This window comes from Dermochelys coriacea, chromosome 12 (assembly GCF_009764565.3).
Source record: "Dermochelys coriacea isolate rDerCor1 chromosome 12, rDerCor1.pri.v4, whole genome shotgun sequence".
Classification (NCBI taxonomy): domain Eukaryota; kingdom Metazoa; phylum Chordata; order Testudines; family Dermochelyidae; genus Dermochelys; species Dermochelys coriacea.
In genome coordinates this window covers 25049003-25063159 of record NC_050079.1, presented here as the reverse complement: position 1 = coordinate 25063159, position 14157 = coordinate 25049003, and the positions used below count along the sequence as shown (strand labels likewise).

The window sequence follows — 14157 nt, the reverse complement described above, 5'->3', positions numbered from 1 at the left end:
GAGTGGGGCCAGGGCATGGGGTCTTGCCCCGCTCTGCCTGCCCGACACTCCTGTCATTGAATGGGGGCTTGCACCACTCTGCTCATCCAACCAGTGCTCCAGGCGGGAGGACCAGGGCAAGTCCCAGTGCCCCGATCCTGCTCCCAGGGTGCAGTGCCGGGCAGCTAGGCAGAGCGGGGCAAGCCCCCGTGCTCCCACCCCACTCTCCAGCAGGAGCTGCGGGCAGAGCGGGTGCTAGCATGGGTGTGCCCATTTTTTTGGGGCCCCTGTTTGTCCCAGTGGCTAATCTGCACTGGGAAGAGGGGGAGCGAGTGGCTGGCAGCAGTAGAGCAGATCTTCCAAAACTGCTGCCTGAGGGATCTGGCCTGGCGTGGAGTGGTGGGAAGGGAGCCGGGAGCCATGCGTGCTGCAGAGCAGTGTCCCCTCTTGGAGCTGGGTGTGCGCCGGGGGAGCCCCTGGCCAGAGGTTCCATCCATTGCCCCGCAAAAGCTCAGCTGCAGGAGGTGGGGGGAGGCGGGTCCCCCCATTCCTCCTGCCCTCTCAGCATCCCCATCCTGTAATTGCCCACTCATCCAATGTTCGGGCCCACCCAATATCCCATGCTGGCTACACCACTAGGGTGGGGTCTTGGAGGAAGGGGTGGAGTGTGGGAGGGGCCTGGGGCTGAGCAGGGGCCTTGGGTGTCTGCGCAAATTTTAAAATCAAAATGGGGGTCCTTGGCTTGCTAAAGTTTGAGACTCCTGCCTCTCATTGGACTCTGTTCAGGCAGCTTCTAACTCTTTGCAACTATTTTTACACACATCTCTAAAATCTGGCCTTTCCTGTCTGTCTACACAGCCAAAATTCTTGTCCAAGCCCTCAACATTTTGTGTCTTGACTACTGCAGCCTCCTCTTTTCTGGTTTGACAACTGCAACTTTGGTGCCCTCAAGTCTATTTAAAACTATGTTTCTAAAATCATCTTCTTGCCTCTGTCATTCTGGTTACATCCACCCCTTTTCAGTCTTTTCCCGGCTCCATCTTTATGTCTGCCTCAGATACAGTCTTTACCTTTTAATGTTCTTCATAACTTAGTCCCAATCAGCCTCAATGACCTAGTAACTTACTGAGATATCGACTCCCCACCTTCACTCTGCCAGCCTTTACTTGCTCAACAGTCAGTTTCTCCTGTTAATACTGCTGCTCTTCCTCCCATGCTGTCCCTAATGAACAAGAAAAGCACTCCAATGACTCCCCAAGCACTAAGTTGTCTCCCTTCAAATCCCTCCACAATGTGATTCCACAAGGTATACAAAACCCTGCCTTATGATTATGGTTAAGACAAATGACAAACAGTAACTATTCCTCTTTCTTCTGATTATGACTAAGAGTATGTCTACACTATGAAATTAGGTCGAATGTATAGAAGTCGATTTTTAGAAAGCGATTTTATACAGTCGATTGTGTGTGTCCCCACTTAAGACCATTAAGTTATCAGAGTGCGTCCACAGTACCGAGGCTAGTGTCGACTTCCAGAGCGTTGCACTGTAGGTAGCTATCCCACAGTTCCTGCAGTCTCCGCCAACCAATTCTGGGTTGAAATCCCAATGCCCGATGGGGGAAAAAAACATTGTCGCAGGTGGTTCTGGGTACATGTCATCAGACCCCCGTCCCCTCCCTCCCTCTGTGAAAGCAACGGCAGAAAATTGTTTCGTGCCTTTTTTCCTGGGTTACCCATGCAGACACCATACCACGGCAAGCATGGAGCCCGCTCAGCTCACCGTCACCGTACGTCTCCTGGGTGCTGGCAAACTTGGGACTGCATTGCTACACAGCAGCAGCTCATTGCCTTGTGGCAGCAGAGGGTGCAGTACAACTGGTATCTGTCCTCGTCGTCTCTTGGCCAGCCTCGGTGAGGTCAGTCACGGTGCCTGGGCAGACAGGGGTGCTCCTGGCAGATCTCAGTACTGTCTGTTGGGGCTCCTGGGCAGACATGGGTGCTCCTGGCACACCTTGGTAAGGTCTGTCGGGTGCCTGGACATAAATGGGAGCGACTCAGGTCATTCTCTTCTTTAAGTTTTGTCTAATAGAGATTCAGTCCTGTCTGGAATATTGCAGAGGGATACTCAGTGGTTTAAGCATAGGCCTGCTAAACCCAGGGTTGCAAGTTCAATTCTTGAGGGGGCCATTCTGCTTCAGGCTGCTCTCTCACCGTGAGCACCATGAGCACCGGGAGACGACGGCGGCTAGCAGTCGTACTGCACCATCTGCTGCCAGCCTACCCCTTGCTTCCCCCTTCCTCCCTCCGTGACAGCAACGGCTGACAATCATTTCGCGCCTTTGTCTGTGCAGGCGCCATATTGCTGTCAGCATCGTCATCCACCCACCGCTTTCGCTGCCACTCTGCTCTCCTACTCACGCCATACCATGACAAGTATGGAGCCCGCTCAGATCATCGCGGCAGTTGTGACTGCTCTAAACGTCACACATATTATCCAGGAGTATATGCAGAACCAGAACCAGAACCTGCAAAAGCAGGTGAGTAGGCAACGGCAGCACAGTGAAGAGAGTGATAAGGTCATGGACACAGATTTCTCTCAAAGTATGGGCCCTGGCAATTTGGCCATCCTGGTGGCAATGGGGCAGGCTTTCCCCTGCCCTGAAGCACCAGAATACCAAGATGAGAGCAGCCCTCACAGTTCACAAGTGAGTGGCGATAGCCCTCTGGAAGCTTGCAATGCCAGACAGCTACTGGTCAGTCAGAAATCAGTTTGGAGTGGGCAAATCTATTGTGGGCGCTGCTGTGATCCAAGTATCCAATGCAATCATTGACCTGCTGCTAGCAAGGTTAGTGACTCTGGGAAATGTGTAGGTCATAGTGGATGGCTTTGCTGCAGTGGGTGGTGGGGCGATAGATGGAACGCATATCCCTATCTTGGCACCGGACCTCCAAGGCAGCCAGTACGTAAACTGAAAGGGGTACTTTTCAATGGTGCTGCAAGCACTAGTGGATCACAAGGGACATTTCACCAACATCAACGTGGGATGGCCGGGAAAGGTACGTGACATCTTCGCATCTTCAGGAGCTCTGGTCTGTGGGAACAGCTGCAGAAAGGGACTTACTTTCCAGACCAGAACATACCGGTTGGGGATGTTGAAATGCCTATAGTTATCCTTGGAGACTCACCGTACGCCTTAATGCCATGGCTCATGAAGCTATACATAGGCATCCTGGACAGTAGTCAGGAGCTGTTCAACGATAGGCTGAGCAAGTGCAGAATGGGGGTAGAATGTGCATTTGGACGTTTAAAAGTGCGCTGGTGCAGTTTACTGACTTGGTTAGACCTCAGCGAAACCAATATTCCTATTGTTATTACTGCTTGCTGTGTGCTCCACAATATCTGTGAGAGTAAGGGGGAGATGTTTATGGTGGGGTGGGAGGTTGAGGCAAATTGCCTGGTCACTGATTATGCCCAGCCAGACACAAGGGCGGTTAGAAGAGCACAGCAGGGCATGCTGCGCATCAGAGAAGCTTTGAAAACCAGTTTCATGACTGGCCAGGCTATGGTGTGAAAGTTCTGTTTGTTTCTCCTTGATGAAAACCTGCCCCCTTGGTTCACTCTACTTCCTTGTAAGCCAACCGCCCTCCCTTCCCCCCCCATGATCACCGCTTGCAGAGGCAATAAAGTCATTGTTGTTTCAAATTCATGCATTCTTTATTAATTTGTCACACAAATGGGGGGATAACTTCCAAGGTAGCCTGGGAGGGGTGGGGGAGGGAGGAAGCACTGGGTGGGATGGTGGAGGAGGGGAGGACGGAAGGACAAGGCCACACTACACTTGAAAACTTGTTGAATGCCAGCTTTCTGTTGCTTGGGCAGTCCTCTGGGGTGGAGTGGTTGGGTGTCTGTAGGCCACCACACCGTGTGCTTGGGCCATCTTGGGTGAGGAGGCTATGGAACTTGGGGAGGAGGGCGGTTGGTTACACAGGGGCTGCGGCAGCGGTCTGTGCTCCTCCTGCCTTTCCTGCACCTCAACCATACGCTGGAGCATATCAGTTTGATCTTCCAATAGCCTCAGCATTGCATCCTGCCTCCTCTCATCATGCTGACACAACCTCTCCTCTCGCTCGTCCCTCCTTGCCTCTAGTTCATTTTGTGCTTTCCTGGACTCTGACACTGTCTCCCTTCACACATTGTGCTGGGCTCTTCCAGCGTGGGAGGACTGCATGAGTTCAGAGAACATTTCATCGCGAGTGCATTTTTTTCGGCTTCTAATCTTTGAGAGCCTCTGGGACGGAGATGATACGTGGAGCGATGAAACATTTGCAACTGCGGGAGGGGAAAAAAGGGAGATTAGTCCTTAAAAAGAGGCATTTTAGAGAACAATGGGTAGACTCTTTCACGGTGAACTAAGCTGCTAACATTACATAGCATGTGTGCTTTCTTTACAAGGTCTCATTTTGCCTCTTATATTGAGGGCCTGCCGGTATGGTGTGAGAGATCACACACGGGCAACAGAATTCGGCTTGCAGGCAGACATGTTAAGCCACAGTCTTTTGACTTCTTTAACCTTCCTAACATGTGGGAATGGTTTCAAACAGCAATGCCCTCATTTCACATACCAAGCACCCATTGGGTTGGCCCTTTAAAATGGATTGGCCATTTAAAAGGAGAGGCTTCAGTTTTCGGGTTAATGTTCAGCACAAACCCAACTAACCACCCCACCCACACCCACCCAATTCTTTGGGATGTTCGCTTCACCCCTCCTCACATCGCGTGGCTAACAGCGGTGATGATTTCTGTTCAGCCACAGGCAAAGAGCCCAGCAGGAACGGCCACCTCTGAATGTCCCCTTAATAAAATTCCCCTATTTCAACCAGGTGACCATGAATGATATCATTCTCCTGAGGATAACACAGAGAGATAAAGAACAGATGTTGCTTGAATGCCAGCAAACACCGGGACCATACGCTGCCAGGCTTCGTCATGCAATGATTCCAGGCTACGTGCTGCTGGCCTGCCGTGGTAAAATGTCCTACCATGGAGGACGGAATTAGGCTGCCCTCCCCAGAAACCTTTTGCAAAGGCTTTGGGAGAGCTTCATTGAGATGTCCCTGGAAAATTTTCGCTCCATCCCCATACATGTTAACAGACTTTTCCAGTAGGTGTATTGGCTACAAATGCATCCCAAGTCTTGAGGGCAAATTAATCATTAACCACTTGCTTTTAAACCGTGTGTTATATTTACAAATGTACACTCACCAGGGGTCCCTTCTCCGCCTTCTAGGTCTGGGAGCCTGCCTTCGGTGAGTTGGAAGGGTACTAGATCCAGGGTGAAAAACTGTTCCTGGCTGTCGGGGAAAACGGTTTCTCCGCTTGTTTGCTATGCTTCAACCTCCTCCTCCTCATCTTCCTCATCCCCAAAATCCGCATCCCTGTTGCGTGAGAGTCCATTGACAGAGTCCACCACAGGGCTGGGGTAGTTGTAGGGGCACCCCCTAGAAAGGCATGCAGCTCATGATAGAAGCGGCATGTCTGGGGCTCTGATCTGGAGCGGCCGTTTGCCCCTCTTGTTTTTTGGTAGGTTTGCCTGAGCTCGTTAAGTTTCACGCGGCACTGCTGCGGGTCCCTGTTATAGCCTCTGTCCTTCATGCCCTTGGAGATTTTTTCAAATATTTTGTCATTTTGTCTTTTCGAACAGAGTTCTGATAGCATGGATTCATCTCCCCATACAGCGATCAGATCCAGTACCTCCTGTTCAGTCCATGCTGGAGCTCTTTTGCAGTTCTGGGACCGCATGGTCACTTGTGCTGAAGAGTTCTGCATGGTGACCTGTGCTGATCAGCTCGCCACGCTGGCCAAACAGGAAATGAAATTCAAAAGTTCGCGGGGCTTTTCCTGTCTACCTGGCCGTGCATCTGAGTTGAGAGTGCTGTCCAGAGCAGTCACAATGGAGCACTCTGGGATAGCTCCCGGAGGCCAATACCATCGAATTGCGTCCACACTACCCCAAATTGGACCCACCAAGATCGATTTCAGAACTAATCAACTTGTTGGGGAGGATTACAGAAACTGGTTTTGAGAGCTCTTAAAGTCTGAAAAAGTGGCTTTGTAGTGTGGACGGGTACAGGGCTAAACCGATCTAACACTGCTAAATCCAACCTAAACTCGTAGTGTAGACCAGGGCTAAGACAAATGACAAACAGTAACTATTCTTTACTTGTCCTTTTCCTGATCCCTTCTTCCCCATTTCTACCTCCAGTTAAAAAAAAAAAGAAAAAAAAGAAGCAGCAAATGTTTGCAATACATGTAACTAATAAAGCTGGGACCAGTTCTTCACCATATTAATTTGCTTGTGTATTATATCCCCATTCCCTACCATTCAACTGTTTTGTATCTTTAGATTGTAAACCCTACGGGTCAGGAATTCTCTTTTCTGTGTTTGGAACCCAACCAGCACAATGGGGTTCAAAATTATAATGAAACTTTGGGTGCTATCATAATATAAACCTTTACTATTACTACTACTAGTAGCAGCCGTGCTAGTCTGTATTCGCAAAAAGAAAAGGAGTACTTGTGGCACCTTAGCGACTAACAAATTTATTTGATCATAAGCTTTCGTGAGCTGTAGCTCACAAAATAAATTTGTTAGTCTCTAAGGTGCCACAAGTACCCTTTTCTTTTTGCTACTAGTAGGAATCAGCATTATGGAATCCATCCCCATCCTGGGTCGTGGTGGGGTTTGATGACAAGATAATACTATTTGGCAATCCTGATGGCGCACTCTTTTGGAATCTACTTAAACCTCAGTGGCTACAGTGTGGATGTGCTAAGACCAGGATTTGGACCAGTGTATGAAAGAATATACCTATAATGACTGGGAATTTATAATAATCAGAACCAAATGATTCAGCCAAGCGTCTACATTTGTTATTAGACTGTTCTACCTATCAGCGTGTATTGGTGCAGAAACACGTAAGCACCATGTTCCAAAATATGAACTTTGCTCATGGAGCTTAGGTGCTAACTCAAAATAATAGCTGTATTTTTAAAGTTGCCTATGATCTAGAATGTGTGTTCATTTAACTAAATGATATTGATTTTAAGAGGAAATAATTGTGGGTGCCAGTCACTGCATTGAGGCATCTAGCTAACTGACTGCAGTGATTTGGGTGCATAAAATGTGAGATCAAGTGGGTAACCCCTGTAAAAACAATAATTATACATTTTTATTTTCAACAAATACTTCCAGTATTGGCTTGTTAATAAATGTACTGAATAAAAATAAAATTAACAGGTCCATCTTGTTATGTGTGTCATAAAATATTCCTGAGATGTATATAACTATAATATCTCAGGAATATTTTATGACGCACACAAAAATGAGATACATTGAAATATAAATTCCTGGCTAATTTTGGTGGAAGCATCTAACTCACATCTGTCTTTTAACAAGCTCTGAAATTCGGGAGGTGAAACTCACTAGTATGTTTGCATAGTTAACCTCAACAGATCCCAGAAGACCTGAAATCTGTTGGTTTCCACCTCCTGGGATATTTGCTTTCCCATTCTCTCAAGAGGAAAAACCATCTGTCTGCAGTAGGAATTCTAGCAGCAGTCATGCTATTTAATTTTCAGAACTAGAAAAAGTGTTTGGATTCAAATCTGTAGTCTTCACTTGGAGAGGGTCAGACAATTATGTGAATGCCACATCGGGCCAAATTCATATCTAGTACAAATCAGTAGAGTTACACTGGAGAGTAATTGTAGGCCATTGTATTTTCTCAGTATGTAATATACAATTTCATACATGGATGCAGTAACATTAGTTTTTGGTTCTTGGAAAAAAAGTCTTGCAAACCAACCCATTCTCATCTCACTCATCTCATCATCTTACTGTTAAGCGACGTGCCAGTAGAAGAAATAGCAAAATATAAGAAAAAATAAAAATGTAAGGCATCCGTTTACATTTAAAATAGAATTATTTATTGGTATTTCTATAACTATCACCACCATATTATCTGTTGTTGCACAGAAGAGAATTAAAATTCTTGTTCTAAAATTATTTCCAAAACACAACATGAATAACCATGCCACATATTCCTATGTTGTGAAAATAATTAGTAAGCAGTGCTAACACTGACATCTCAAATAGACGCACTATCAGCTTGTTTATGCCATGTGCCAAAATTACAGCCTTTCTCACAATTATAATAATGTGATGGGTGGAGTTGTGATTGATATTAAATATGGTGTATTTGTAATCTGCCACTGCTTTGCTGAGAAACTAAAAATAATATAATGAACAGTTGTGTGAGGAAAACAAAACGATGTTTTGTGCTCTCACTGCTGGCTTTGCAGTAGTTAAGTAATGAGAAATGTCCTCAGTGCTGTTTTCATCCAGCAATGCTAGAAAGATGCTTTTATGTAAAAAAGGACTTCTGTACATTAAAGTTGTTATTAAATAACAACAACAAAGCCAAGTAAATTTCAGCTTCATTGAAAGCACACTAAAAATTAGTCTTGGCCAGACAGAAAAGGATAAAAGGGTCATGAAAAGATGTTTTATTTTTAAACTTTTAAGGAGCTATTATTAATACTTTTAAAATGCTGTAAAATGAACTGGATTTATGAACTTATAAATGTTGAAGGACAGCTGTATAGGAGCAAGCTTTTTTTCTTGTATAGTATAGATTGGCATGTTTGTTTAAATCCTAAATATAAGGCTGAAAGGATGGAAAGGGGACGGGTGGGGTAATGAGATGGAGGGGGAGGGATTGATGGAATGGGGGAAGAAATAATGGCAGCATTCACTTTCCAAAGGGAATAATCTAGCTTGGGTTTCTAATATAAATTTAGATGTAAAAGTCTGTGAAAACGAAGCTCTGGTCTTTAATATTAAATATCCATATAATGTGGAAAAGTGTAAAAATATATATGATGAGCTGGTTTACTACTATAAAGTATTTCCTGAAATTTCACGAAGATGGCACCAAAGGCCCTGATCCTGAAGAGACCTCTGTGCTTAACTTTACGCATTGCAAAAAGTTCTGTTGACTTCAATGGGAGGACTTGTTTGTAAAGTTAATCCCATTTGCAGGATCAAGGTCTATTCTGATAATCATAATGTAAGATAGTGACTTTGTAGATACTGTTGAGAATGTAATTTCATTGAGCTGCTATTTTCAGAAAATGCAAACTTTTAAATGATCTCCTTTGACTTTTATTTTCTCATATTACATCTCAAAGATGACTTTTTAAATATTTTTGAGAGTTCTGAGTTATACAGCACCAGTTTCACGTCACCACTTTTTAAACTAAGCTTATTTTTAAAATTTTAACTTGTGCATCTCACTGATGGCAAATGTCTTGAACATATTTGAAGTGGATACGTACAAAAGGAATAGTTATATGTGGGATGCAGTATTCTCCTACAGGATACTAAGATGTGAACTGATGAGCCAGTTGTTTACGAACTGTATTGTGTATGTATCTGGCCCTATTATTGTAGGTAGTATAAATAAGGCACATAGTAGGAGACAATCCCTGGCTGCAAAGTTTATAGTCTACACAACACAAAGGGTGGGAGGGAAAACAGGCACAGAGAGGTGAAGTAACTTGCTCATGGTCACAGAACAGGTTCGTGTAATAGAACCCATGTCCTGTGACTCTCAGTCTGGTATCATATCCATTGGACCACACTTTTTGTCTTGTATTATAGTCAATTGCACATGCTCTGTGTGTTTATTTGAACAGTCAATATTGTGGTAATTAAAATAAATACACTAGGCACATTGCTCTATGATATCAAGCAGTCAGCTATAGTTCTTTTCATTTTAAAAAATACATAAGAACGGCCATACTGGGTCAGACCAAAGGTCCATCTATCCCAGTATCCTGTCTTCCGACAGTGGCCAATGCCGGGTGCCCCAGAGGGAATGAACAGAACAGGTAATCCTCAAGTAATCTATTCCCTGTCGCTCATTCCCAGTTTCTGGCAAACAGAAGCTAGGGCAGTGGTTCTCAAACTTTTGTATTGGTGACCCCTTTCACACAGCAAGCCTCTGAATGCGAACCCTCTTATAAATTAAAAACACTGTTTTTATATTTAGCCCTATTATAAATTCTGGAGGTAAAGTGGGGTTTGGGATGGAGGCTGACAGCTCGCGACCCCCTGAAGGGTCCCAACCTCCAGTTTGAGAACCACTGGGCTAGGGAAACAATACAATAAAAATGAAAGGACAAAGAAATTAAGGAATACATGGATGCTGATCCACTTTGCAGGCTCCCAAATCTGCCCAGGTTTGCTCTATGAAACAGCTCCCGGGCACTTGATAGACTTAGAGGTAAGGAAGGATTTTCCCCATGAAGCAAAATCTACAGCAGTGCCATGTTTATGGTTCAGAATGTGCTTGTACAAAAGTCAAGGAATTTTGAATTATGATTCCGAGAACACCTATTCAGTCATATTATGTGCATATATTAAACATTCAAGCTAACACTGTATACAGTAATACAAAATAGTACATTTGCTTAAGAAAGGACTTAGGTGCAGTTGGTCTAGGAATTCCAACTTTGAATGATGTATTTGAATAATATATTTTGTATTATGTCAGTTTCCTTTCATACGGCATTCCTGACTGTAGCCTCCCATAAAATTAAAACTCTTCTCCAGTTCAAAATTTCACATTCTGGGTTAGCCCTCTGCTTTACACTTTTGTCTGAGATCATGCTAAGCCAGCTGGCCCTAACTTAAATATTCAGCAGACTTCTGATAATTGTGATAACCCTTATAGGCTGGTGAGCATGGCAAATTAGCAAAAAGATGATTGATCTTTTTTATATGCAGTTTTATCTTCAACCTTTCCTGGCTATGTGTTCTACTATAGTAATAATTTCTTCTCTACGGTATTTGCCAGTATCTAGATTTGCACATCTATTTACAGTTGCCTTGAAGCCTCATAATTACAATACAGCTGAAATGTCCATTTTCTTTCCCTGACTACAAATAGGGATCAATCGAAATTTAAATGACTGCTTACGGGCTAGCTTCCAATCATGACCTTTGTAAATGATTAGAGCTCACCATTGTTCCTATCTACCTTGAAAGGGTAAGCGAGCAGGTCTATCTAACTGGCATTTAATCTGGAAGACAGCCAAAGATATTTGAGCTAAAAACTTAATATGAGTTGGCAAAGGGAAGTACATATAGACCTTTGCACTACCACATAGACATTATGCCCATGTTTCACTTTGGCATTTAATTAATTCCTTTATCCTATATATGAGTGAGTTGTATGGATGTGTATAATTTTTGTGTTGAAATTATCATGCAAACTTTAAGTAGCAAAAAAGACAATAGAACTTAAATTCACAGTAGGAGAAGGTGTCAAAGAATAACCAGATTTAAACATTAAATATACTACATTTTAAGCATTCTCTTTTTTTGCCAAGGAAATATTTTTTCCTATTTTCTGTTCTTCCCCTTTTTGCAACAAATAGTATCTGACTTGTAGATCAAGTATGTTGCTTTTCTTCCTCGAGTCTGTGACTAAATCTGATGTTAACTAAACCCTAATCCCTTACAGTAATTGGAAATTCAACTTTTCATTACCACGTTGCCAGAAAAAACTTTTCCTAATGTTCAGATACAGGAATTTTTGAGTATTTTCTTAAAATGAATATTAAGTGTAGGTGAAATGGTCAAAATAAACTTCAGATTTTGAAATGAAAGGAAGTATTTGAATTATTGTACTATTTTGGCTTTTTATTTGTACTTAGTCTTCATAGAAATCATGGTCTGAAGGTGTATAGTACATAGTACTTGCCAATGAAATAAATGGCAGTGTTTAAGGGTGGGATTTTCAAAGGAAGCTCAGTGATTTGGAGAAGAAATCCCATGGAAACCAATGGGATTTGTGCACCAAGCCACTGTGATTCTTTTGAAAATCTCACCCTGACATTGCATGTTTGAGTTGTTAAGATCTGGCATAGCCATATACAGCACGATCCCGCAAGACATTTAGGCACTCTCAGCTTTCACTACTTTGCATGTTCAGGCCTGAGAGTAACATTTGATATGTGAATGAAATTTAAAATTACATATTTTTCCCTATAATAGATGCAGCAACAAGAACTAGCACAGATGAGGCAGAGGGATGCCAACCTAACTGCATTGGCAGCTATTGGTCCATGGAAGAAACGGAAGCTTGATTCACCTGGCTTACTTACCATAGGAGGAGAGGTAAAAAAAAAAACAACAACAAAAACTATTAAATTTTTTGTGAAAATCAATGATTTTGGAAACAAACAAGTAATTACCGTGGCATGCTCTTGAGTACAAATAATAACTACAGATTCTGTGAGTTGGTTTTCTTAGTGGATTATGTAATGTGGAAAAGGTGATACAAAATATTGAATTAGAGAAAAACAGAGTCCAGATTGTTTGATTTTCCATATGTTTCACCACCCAAAATCCAGTGACGACAATGTGGAATAAATTTAGTCTAAAATGAGATCTCCATTATCTTAAACTTTCAAGAACCGTCTTTCAATATATAATTTTTCTTTGAAAATAATTAAGAATTAAACCAGAACGACTTAAGCCTCTATATAAAAATGTTTTTAGAATGCTTTTAAAATTAAAAATGGTTCAGGATGGATAACCAGTGACCTACACAGGAAAGGTGAAAAGAAAGAGCAAGTCAGGGAGAAATATTATTAGCAAGTAGTTGTGGAGTTGCTTGAGGTGTGGGTTGAGAGCTTGTGTGTCGTGTTGGTAACGGTCAGTGTGTGTTACAACTGTGTTAAAAATGGCTGCCCCCTCACACTGTGAAAGCACAGTTCTATTTTTATAGTGTAGGCAGGACTGTATACTATACAGAACAACTGTCTCACTGATCCAGGCTAAATCGTTGAACGTTCCAGTGTATACATTTTTACATGCTTCAAACCACTGGTGAAGCACTTCAGACAGAGTATCTGAACAGAAGTGCATGAAAGAACAGTTCTTCTTTGTGCTAAAGAGCATACATCCATTACAACGGGTACTTCAGCCTGGATGCAGGACCAGATTTATTGGTAGGCATTCCCTTGTTGCCTATGATTTCCCTCAAGTTCCGGCTGCCAATTCCACCTGCATAGCAGCAGGCAGGTTTAATTCCTGCCACAGAGCTCTTCTGAGGAAAATTCCAACATTTTCTTTCAAATTTTGAACTAATAATTTTGGTTTTCTTCATTTTAGCTGCATCCCATAGACAGATTTCCCTTTTGGGGAACTTTTTTCTCTCAGCTCTTCTTCCTTTTGTGATGTGCTACATTTGCTGGTGCCAAAGTATTTGCTCAGTTTTGATGATAGTTAAGTTTCCATCCATAGCGGGGGTGGCCAACCTGAGCCTGAGAAGGAGCCAAAATTTATCAATATACGTTGCCAAATAGCCACAGTAATACGTCAGCAGCCCCCCATGAACTCCCCTTGCTCCCAGCGCCTCCCTCCCACCGGCAGCCACCCCAATCAGCACCTCACCCTCCCTCCCCACACCTCCTGATCAACTGTTTTGTGGCATGCAGAGGCTCTGTGGGGGGGGAGGGAGGAGCGAGGGCATGGCAGCTTCAGGGGAGGGTGTGGGGGTGGGAAGGGGTGGAGTGGGGACAGGTCCTGTGGCAGAGCCGGGGTTGAGCGGTGTACACCTCCGGGCACATTGGAAAGTTGGCGCCTGTCGCTCCAGCCCCAGAGTCGGTGCCTATCCAAGGAGCCGCATATTAACTTCTGAAGAGCCGCACTTGGCTCTGGAGCCACAGGTTGGCCACCCCTGATCTATACTATACTACACAATGGACTCAGATTTCAGCTGCAATAGAGAGCAGCCATGTCCCCTGACACTCATGTATTTTTAGTGTAAACCCACCCTAAACAACCTATCTGGGTTTTGTGCATGACAGTTTCTCCTCTTCTTGTCTCTCCGATTCGATGGATTTAATACACTTTGTGAGTAACCACAACAATACAGGTGGAGAAACATCCATAAGAACCTTATCTAGATGAAGGATGGGATTAGCCATCAGTGCCAGGTCTGTTTAAAAATCAAGCCTTCAGTTAGAGGATGGGTCTTTTATACCATTAAGCCATGGAGAAGGGCAGTCAGGGAGGCCCCAGCTGACACTAATTTTGAAAAATC

At 43.7% G+C, this 14157-nt stretch overlaps 1 protein-coding gene and 1 long non-coding RNA gene across 7 annotated transcripts in view; one reads left to right on the top strand and one right to left on the bottom strand.

The window, feature by feature from the left end:
* LOC119841149 (transcription initiation factor TFIID subunit 4-like) overlaps positions 1-14157 on the top strand; it is a 215303-nt gene that overhangs the window by 133164 nt on the left and 67982 nt on the right. For all 6 annotated transcript variants that reach the window (XR_006275011.1, XM_043494760.1, XM_038368297.2 and 3 more), the window contains one exon: positions 12102-12224. Coding sequence is in view for 5 of the 6 variants with exons in the window: in XM_043494760.1 (XP_043350695.1) it covers positions 12102-12224 (123 nt within the window). In the remaining variant the exon portion in view is untranslated. The remainder of the gene's footprint in view (positions 1-12101; positions 12225-14157) is intronic.
* On the bottom strand, positions 4247-5298 carry LOC122456243. The gene is made up of 2 exons (XR_006275014.1): positions 5243-5298; positions 4247-4309 (listed from the first exon to the last, which is right to left on the bottom strand). It is a non-coding gene; the product is annotated as an uncharacterized LOC122456243 (long non-coding RNA).